The sequence below is a fragment of the Ostrinia furnacalis genome, unplaced genomic scaffold (assembly GCF_004193835.3).
Source record: "Ostrinia furnacalis isolate ACB-3 unplaced genomic scaffold, ASM419383v2 OfSCF1409, whole genome shotgun sequence".
NCBI lineage: Eukaryota > Metazoa > Arthropoda > Insecta > Lepidoptera > Crambidae > Ostrinia > Ostrinia furnacalis.
The window spans coordinates 735,608-745,257 of record NW_021131648.1 but is presented as its reverse complement, the minus strand read 5'-3'; the positions used below and the strand labels follow the sequence as shown (position 1 = coordinate 745,257).

General features: G+C 36.1%; 1 protein-coding gene across 1 annotated transcript; it reads right to left on the bottom strand.

The window, feature by feature from the left end:
- Positions 1–2,279: 2,279 nt before the first annotated feature.
- CPR8 (cuticular protein RR-1 motif 8) lies at positions 2,280–6,739 on the bottom strand. The gene is made up of 4 exons (XM_028304259.1): positions 6,678–6,739; positions 6,134–6,270; positions 2,896–3,141; positions 2,280–2,471 (listed from the first exon to the last, which is right to left on the bottom strand). Exons 1-4 carry the CDS (start codon positions 6,690–6,692, stop codon positions 2,420–2,422), a joined length of 450 nt encoding a protein of 149 aa, XP_028160060.1. The 5' UTR covers positions 6,693–6,739; the 3' UTR covers positions 2,280–2,419.
- Positions 6,740–9,650: the final 2,911 nt, after the last annotated feature.

Here is a 9,650-nt window from a genome sequence, read left to right as displayed (position 1 = left end):
ATATTAAACAGAATAAAGATGTTGCTTTGAAACGTTGTTTTTTGTTTTACCAAGTAATCATAATTAGGTCATAGTCACTTCATTTATTCCATAAACAATAACATTATCGTATTGGAAAGCTATTAATATTAAAGTAGGTAGGTATTAATATTTAGACTATGAAATACACATTCTCGATCAAGTCACCTTTTTGACAAATAGCGTTTACTTACCTTTAGTATTAATGGAATAACGAATTTAATTTAATAAATGTTCCTATACGTCATAAAACTTATTGTATTATTCAGATTACGCCAAAGATTCTATCGAGCAAAACTGAAGAGATAGCAAATACTTAAACATTGCTAATTCAAATTCTAATAGTTTATTCAGTACATAGGCCCTTTCCAGGGCACTTATAAACGTCCCAAACATAGCTTGCCCTACCACCACTTCGGGACAACATATGGGCTGGTGCGGAGAAGAAGTGGCGAAAGAAACTCAGTCACCTTTGTCAGCCTCTTTTTCAATCCAATACAGTAATTTATAGCTTACATAATACGTAATACATGTGCAAGCCGTTTAGCGGAAAACCAACATTTGACAAACAGCTTAAAACATGGTTCCTCCAGGCGAAAGTGAATAGATACTTATAGACCCACCATACTGCATACTAGGCTGCATCTCGTGTATTTGCAGTCAAAAATCTGCTATGTTCTGGATTAAATAAAATGAAAATATTAAAATCTATTAACAAAAGTTCACGCAAAATCAGGCCCAGCTATCAGCCAAATAAAAGTCAGTGGTCTGCGCCTTTTTTTTTTCGAGTGGAAAATGCATGAAACTGCATACTCACCAGCCCGGGGGAGCCGATGAGTTATGTGGTGCTCTCCTCGCCTGAAGGGCAAGGCCTACCCACTAAAACCCAGTCGGGTCCCTCTGGTCGCGCTTAGTGGGGCAGTAGGTATACGAGTCGAAGAATCGTTCGCATGCGTGCCCCCACGCAACAGGCTAATGCCCGTTTTCACCATCAATCCCTCATTTATAAGTGACTCCTATGGTAACACAATTAGTTTTTATAGGAGTCACTTAAAAATTAGGGATTGATAGTGAAAACGGGCATAAGACAAACATTCTTTGTTCCATTGTAGGTTTCATACATTCATGTACCTACTCTTATAAACTCTTCATGTATTATTTGTAAAATCAACATTCCAGCTATTGTCCCTAAATTAAATCAATTTCCAGTGACATTTCAAATTATTTACATTTATCGGGTCCTGCGCTAAATTACGTTGATTGTTAAATCTCGCGATACTGATACTGAACGATAATGAGCGTTTTAATTAAGCGCGTCAATTTGATGTGAGGTGAAACTTGCAGGTGTTTAAATAAAATAATGATAAGTTTTGAATAACATTGTATAATAACGCACAATAAATATTAAGTTTGAGTTTAGAATCGTACATAATATTGTGTTTTTTCAGAAATTTCAAATAGGACCCCAGCAATATTTTCAGCACCAACCCGAACTTAACTAAAACTAAAAACTTAATAAATTATGGGCACTGTACGTAGTTTTTTGGTTGTTAAAACTAATTAGGTACTATTATAAGAATAAGTTCGTAGGTATTTGAAAATGACAAGATACAGACCATTTAATGTGATAAATATGTAGGTAAACCTATTTTACACTAATTGAGAAAAAGTTCCTACGTAATTTAAAGCACATAAACATTGTATAAAAACTCATACCTACTTACCGATACCAATTAGGCTTGTTTTGCCGCTCTTGCTCTATATTTTTTTCAGGAATGGCTTCACTATTATCACAAATTCACAATGACCTGTATCTTTGACTTCTACCAGATTGAAAGTGCTTTACTAACTTTGTTTGTGCTAACTTTGTCATGTATTGTGTTATGTCACTGTGTGTGTGACGTACCTACTTATTTAAAACAAGGAACATAAGACATGTTTTTTTTTCACTACATAATATGTAGTGAAAAAAAAACATGTTTATGTTCCTTGTTTTATCTGTCATAAATATATTATATTTATGACAGAAAGACAATTGAAAAATGGCGGGATTCTGTTTTACTTTTTTAAGGCAATATAGCCAGCCAGTCATTTGTACAAACTGTATAACACTATCACATCAATAACTTGGTTCAAATATAATAGTTTTTATTAAGATGTTGGTCCTTTAACTACATATTTGGCATAGTTTATTTATATGGTTTTAAAGTGTTGTTTATAATGATAAAATTTCCACAACGTGGAATATAAGAAAAGAAAAGTTTTTAAATCATCGTTCATTTATTTAAAGCTTTATAAATAGTACAATATAAATATATTACATTAAATCTTCAGTCCTTTGAAACTCGCCGGCTGCCATTACAAAATATCTGTATACACCTCTTTATGAAAGAAGTACTACTTAATAATAACCACCATGGTTGTATCTGCCACTGTTGTAGTATCCGTCGTTACTAGAAAGAAAAATAAAATATAAGTAGATATCATAAATTGAATGACACAAAACAAGAACTCAATTTCTCTGACGGGAACTTTTAGATTCAGCGAGCTATAAAAGTATTTCATAACTCAGCTTTATGCTCAGTAAAGCAAATCTCATAAAGTTATGAAAAGCTAGTGATTTCTTTCAAGTTTCAGTGGGGAATGCAGATTTCATATTTATCAAAGGAAATAAGACGCTATATTTAGGTACTTATACTCTTATATTTCTTATCGTCAACTATCGAAAGCTTGAAATGCTGTCTTAAGAAATCATTTACTGAAGTTGAAGTTTCCCCACAATATGTAATATTTTCTCACATGTTAACTGATTCTTGAATTTAATTATATTGAAATTGTTCGGTTATATCTATTTTACAAAATGTAAAAAATACTTACGAAGAAGGATACTGCCTGTTCTGTTGCAGGGAGCGGAGGATAGCCTCTGGGATTGGGGGAGGAGTGGGGATGTGGGAGCCGGTAGGGTGGAATCCATTTTCATCAGCAGTGTAGGTCAGGGAGATCTGCTGACCATCAGGGGCGCGGTAGGAGAATCCGCCTTCAGCTGTCACGGCGAGACCTTCAGGGCCAGAGGCGCGAGGGGCCCCGCTCTCATGCGCTGCGATTCCGTTGCCTGTTTCGTAGCTGAAAAAAAAAGAAATGTCAAATTACTGGTCTACTTTCAAACAAATGCGGGCGGGATAGTCTAATGACTGATTCGTAGTTGAAAAAAAAAATAATTGGCCAGTTATTAAACAATTGAAAGCGGGCTTTTCCATTAAAAACAAATGAAAATCAAACATGACCTTTGTAGGTACGAATAACCGAACAATCCCTGGAATTAACTATTCCATTACAGAATACTAGGAACAAAGGAGGGAAGGACTAAGCACTGTAATACACAGACGTGACTTATTGATAATGAACGCGCTCGTTTGTGCAGCCCCTGTGCGGTTACCAAAGGCAAAGGTGGAACTAAGGAGCTTGGAACAGATTCAGTACTGTTTCATGTAACTGTGAACATTGAACACTGCTTTAGTGCTTTCTCAAGCTCTATTAATATTTCTTGTTCTTCTTGAGTTTCTGTCTGTTTTTATTCCAGTTTGATATAGGTACCTGTTAGTGTTTTTCTTTCTTATCTATGAAATTAAGTTATTGTTTTCTTTTTTAATAAATTAATATTTATCGTTTCGTTACATCTTGGGATAATATGAAATGATGTGTATTAGTAACTGCATTCTACTTTTAATTAACAAATACACTCAGCGGCACGGAATTTGGCCCAAGCCTAAACAACCAGATATGGGGCCAAATAGGTGTTGTATACCTTAATTTCGTGTGACATGTTAACAGAACATTTTTTTTTGTTAATTTAAGAGGCTAGATTAATAAAAAAAATGCGTCTGTTTAACTTTTTTGACTTTAGAAACGCATTTCGTTGTTGGAGCGTAAAGAGTACGGGTAAGTTTAAATTCGATATTAAATGTTGTAAGGGTTTGGTGTCTTGTTTTTTGTTTTTAAATTAATCTTAGGGTTATTCTCGTTTCCATAATTTGAGAATAATGCCCATTACTCCAGCTCAAGTTGCTCAAATAGTGTTGCTTACATGTCAAGAGCGTATGCAGCGGGAGATGGCTGAAACTTTCAATTTATGGCGTACAAACTTAAAATACACGTTAAAAAGGCATGACCAGACCGCTTTTTACACAAGAAGATCAAGAAGTGGGGAATTAAGGTGTAAATCAGCGCGCGATGACCCGATTGTCGTGCTTGCAATATCAAAAAATCGGGTTCTCACTACGTTTGAGATACGCCAGCGTTTACAAACAGCAAGCCCAGTGAATGTCAGTGAGCACACAATAAGAAGAAGGATGGATGATCATAACCTGTATACTCGAAGACCAGTTCGAGGACCAGAACTTCTCAGATACCTTCGAGAAGTGCGACTTACGTTTTCTAGAGAACATGCAAATTGGACGCAAGGCTAATGGAGTAAAGTTCTATGGATCGATGATTGCAGAGTCACCTTAAGAGCTCCAGACGTCCGTGGAAGTGTATAGAGAAGGTGCGGAGAAGAGTTACTACCCAAACAGACAGTTTTCATAAAGAGTTTACTCCATTAGTCTAACGTCCAATTTGCATGTTCTCTAGAAAACGTAAGTCGCACTTCGCGAAGGTATCTGAGAAGTTCTGGTCCTTGAGCTGGTCTTCGAGTATGCAGGTTATGATCCTCCATCCTTCTTCTTATTGTGTGCTCCCTGACATTCACTGGGCTTGCTGTTTGTAAACGCTGGCGTATCTCAAACGTAGTGAGGACCAGATTTCTTGATATTGCAAGCACGATAATCGGATCATCGCGCGCTGATTTACACCTTAATTCCCCACTTCTCCGTCTTCTTGTGTAAAAGGCGGTCTGGTCATGCCTTTTTAACGTGTATCTTAAGTTTGTACGCCATAAATTGAAAGTTTCAGCCATCTCCCGCTGCATACGCCCTTGACTTCTAAGCAACACTATTTGAGCAACTTGAGCTGGAGTACTTGAATTTAAACTTAGCCGTACTCTTTACGTTCCAATAACGAAATGCGGTTCTAGAGTCAAAAAAGTTAAACAGACGCATTTTTTTTATAAATTTAGCCTCTTAAATATCAATCGATCAACATGGAAAGCATTGGGGGAGGCCTATGTTCAGCAGTGGACGTCCTGTGGCTGAAATGATGATGATGATGATGATGATGATTAGCCTCTTAAATTAACAAAAACCAATGTTCTGTTAACATGTCACACGAAATTAAGGTATACAACACCTATTTGGCCTCATATCTGGTTGTTTAGGCTTGGGCCAAATTCCGTGCCGCTGAGTGTAGTTGCTCTGTAACCATGAAACGGAATGGTAATTAGTGAGGATTAGCAGAATAGCCTGCGTGTGTAGTGATTGCGATTCCGATCGTTTGTCAGCGCTGAATTAACGCCATTTCGATACAAATAGTCGATTAATTAGCGATCGGCATGACTGATATTAAACATGAATGTCGCCGTCAATTGCCGGTGTAGATGAATGATGTTGATCATGTACCAGATATGTAATTGCATATTATTATTGCAATATTGATAGCAACTACACATATTAAAGTCATTAAAGAAAAATCGGCAATTAATTGGATTTACTCCAATTATTGTGCAAGGAGCACAGTATAAATGTTACGTATCATTTAATTGTAGGTGTATTTTACAAAGATTAAGCATTAAGCATCCTATGACACACTATGTCCCATGCTTAGATAAGCAAAAATGATGAGGATTCTAAGTTATTCAAATTATTAAGCTCCGAGTCGCATCGGAGGGTCGTGGGTTCGATTCACACTTTACGGGATTCGATTTTTTGAACTTAGTGACCTTATGTACGTACTTAGGCTGAGTTACACCATCTTAAAAATCTGTCAAACATCATACAAAAAGCATCGGTTATCGTTATAGTTACGGTCAAAGTTAGGTGGTGCAACTCAGCCTTAGATAAGCAAAAATGGTGAGAATTCCTAGTTATTAAAATTAACTCTGAGTCGCATCGGAGGGTCGTGGGTTCGATTCCCACCTTAGGAAATCCTATACTTTCAAGTTATTTAAAATGATAATTCTTACTTGTATCTGTAAGTGCCATCCCCGTTGTTGACATTCTCGTATCGCAGAATGGGTATGTGCGCTCCGGAGCCGCTGTAGCCGTTGTAGTGGTTGTACTCAGCCGCCGCGCAGGCTACCATCGCTAGGGCGACAATCAGCTGGAAGAAAGAATTAATTGGTCAGTTAAGAGGTTATAAAAATAGGCTTATTTATATGGCTAGGGCTAGTGCTGTTTCCGAATTTTCAGGTTCGCTCTTTTACTTGGAACCGTCACTCATGCCAGCATCTAGCTACGAGCAAGAGGGGTAGTTCAAAAGTTCGGAAACATTGTTTTGAAGTAGCTTGATGCTCACTTGCCGAAGTGAATATCAAAGCTAAAAGACACAATTTGTGAAGCCCCTCACTCCAAAGGTCCGAAAATTTTATTTCTGAGAACTTTTCTTGACTTGATGTGTCAGCCGTAAGTGGGCTAGGTAGTTAGGGCTTAAGCTGTAGGTCAATATTGTCAAGTTTAACAACTATCTAGACATTCAAAGAATAGATACGAAAAGAAATGTTTCTATACCTTTACTGAAGACATCTTGAAGTATTTTTTTTTGTTTGCAGCGAAGATGTAATCCAGATCTAAGTCGATGACTGAATGATGTTCCAAGCCTCTGTCATCATTTTATATTGATGTGATCGCCCCGGATCACCTTGCTCGACATCAGAGAATCCTAGCATTCCACCACACCCCCCGCTGGGTCGATGATTGTTGCCTATAGCAGAGAGCTAAATTCGGCAGACTTTTTGAACTTATCTTCAAGGGCACATAAAGTAACAATGAGGTTGCATAAGCCGCAAATATCACAATGCGGGTGTTAAAAATTTAGGCTTCAAGTTTTGACAAAGCAATCTATATCTACTTACGCCCGTTTCCCATATTCAATCCTTGTCCAAATCCGGATTTCAACTTTCAAATTTGATTCAGTTTTAGATTAAATATCCACAATATTCAATGCGTTTACACACTTAAACAGCCTTATAAACAATACAAAGATATCAAAACATCGAAAACCGCAGATATGTTGACGGACGGATCTGGATTTGGATTGAATATACACAGAAAACCAGCATTCACGAAACAATGAAGTCCAAAAATATACACGCTTACAAGTTATTTGATATGGAGTAAATTTTATTTCGATTTATTAATACAGGTACTCGTAGACATCTCAATTGGGCGCGATATCATAAATGACACGTCTTTGTTAATTGGGGCTCTACCCACTCTCATAATATGTAGGTAGAGACAAAGATATCTACGCATATGAAGCCACGGGCATAACCAAACAATCGCATTATGCGTTGAACTTTTGAAAAGAACTAAAAATAGATTACTCTTTGACCTATACCGCACCTTGATTTGGATTGCCATAGATATTATACTTAGCATCACAGGGAAGCGTACCTACCTACTCGTAATTTTTATCCATTTTTAATACAGTTTAGGTTAAGACTTAAGAGGGAATTAAAATCTTTTACAACAAATTTTAATAAGTAATTAAACAGTTTCTTGAAAACCTACTTATGCTCTAGATAAGAAGACACTTTCTAATAAAGTTTTATTTATTAATAGGTACCTTAGTTACTGTATTATAGTGAAATATTTTGAATTATAAGTTGGCTAATATGTAGTAGCATAATTTATATTCATTTCACCTTCGTTGCATGATTTCAATCTGCAACCACTTCTGTAAACCTATGGAATTGTCTGTAATGAATGGTATTATTGAATTACAACAGTATTCTTACAATAGATAATATACTTATTCCGATTTCAATAACAGAGATCTACTGGTCTTTATAATGTTCCAGTTTGGTAATATTAAATGAGAGCTTATCAAAGCTTCGATTCTGACTTTTCTAAATACAATTGACAAACATGCTGAAGACATCATTTTAAAAGCAATAAAACATACTTTTCGAAAAAATAAAATGATAATAGGCTTTCGATCTTAGGCTGAGTTATACCACAAAACTTTAACGATAAGTATAACGACAACTGGTGCTTTTTGTATAAAGTTTGACAGATTTTTGACGTTGGTTAAAGTTAAAGTAAGGTGGTGCAATCCAGCCTTAACTTACTATACATATTTTGATTGATTGCAATGTTACTAAAAATCAAACTTCAGAGTTATGTGAACTACTCTATACAGGGTGGAAACGATAAGTGATCTCACTTGATTATTTCTAAACTATACAAGATATCCAAAAACTGGTTACTGATCCTGAAAGTGCTTTACGAGCTCTATCCAACGGTACCAATAATTTTCGGATAGATCCAGTTAATTCTGTAAACTATTACTGATACCGTTTCAAAGAGCTCGTGGTTATCGTGACGCCTGTTTTTATAAGCTGCATAATTAGGCTTTATTGCATCGTGACTCAACCTGAGGACTTAGTGCTATCGCCCAGTGTTCTAAGTATGCAAATCTATATTATTTTGAGTCTACACAATCATCATTTCAGCCAAAAGTCGTGCTCTGCTGAACTTCCTCAATTATTTCCAGACTAGCGGCCGCCCGCGACTTCGTACGCGTGGATCCCGTTTTCCCCCTTCATCTATCTTACGCGGTTTAGATTTTTCATACAAAAGGATTTTCCCGCTAATTCCTGTTCCTGTGGGAATTCCTAAGTATACTATACATAACCTGCCCATGAGTATGAAGAATAATTGTACCAAGTTTCGTTAAAATCCGTAGAGTAGTTTTTGTTTCTATAAGGAACATACAGACGGACAGACAGAAAGACAGACAGGCAGACAGAAAAATTTTTTACTGATTGCATTTTTGGCATCAGTATCGATCACTAATCCCCCCCTGATAGTTATTTTGAAAATATATTTCATGTACAGAATTGACCTCTCTACAGATTTATTATAAGTATAGATTGACCGGAAAGTAGAGTTCTGCACCCAGCGCCTTCCTGCTATCTTTTTTTTTTTGTTTTGGGTAGGTATTCAAACAAGTTTATTTCGGCAATTTATCCTGAATTGAGAACAACTAGGATCACGAAATTTTATCTTTATCAAATAATTTGAATAAACGATCTCCGATTTTTTTTAATGCATAACAAGGCAGGTATTGATCATTAGATCTTATCAAAATTTGACATAGTAATTCATCTTCAATTTGGTCATAATATTGTCTGAATCACTATTTTGTACTATTTTATTTATTTATTTATTTATTTATTTATTTATTTATTTTATTGGGCTATCAACATGAGACACAGTATTATACACAATTTAAAAAAAAAATTAGCCAAAGGTCTCTAGCTAACTGCTCCCACACAAACGATAACCACAGCATGCATAATATTATAATGTAAGCAACCCGTGAACTTTACACAATATNCGCGCGCCGACATATATATAGATATTTGCGTTTTTACTATTTTGGTCCGTGTACCGTAACATGTTAATGAATTCTGATTGGATGGAGGCACAATTTAGCTCATAAATATGCATGTTTGTTACGCTCAACAATGACAGATG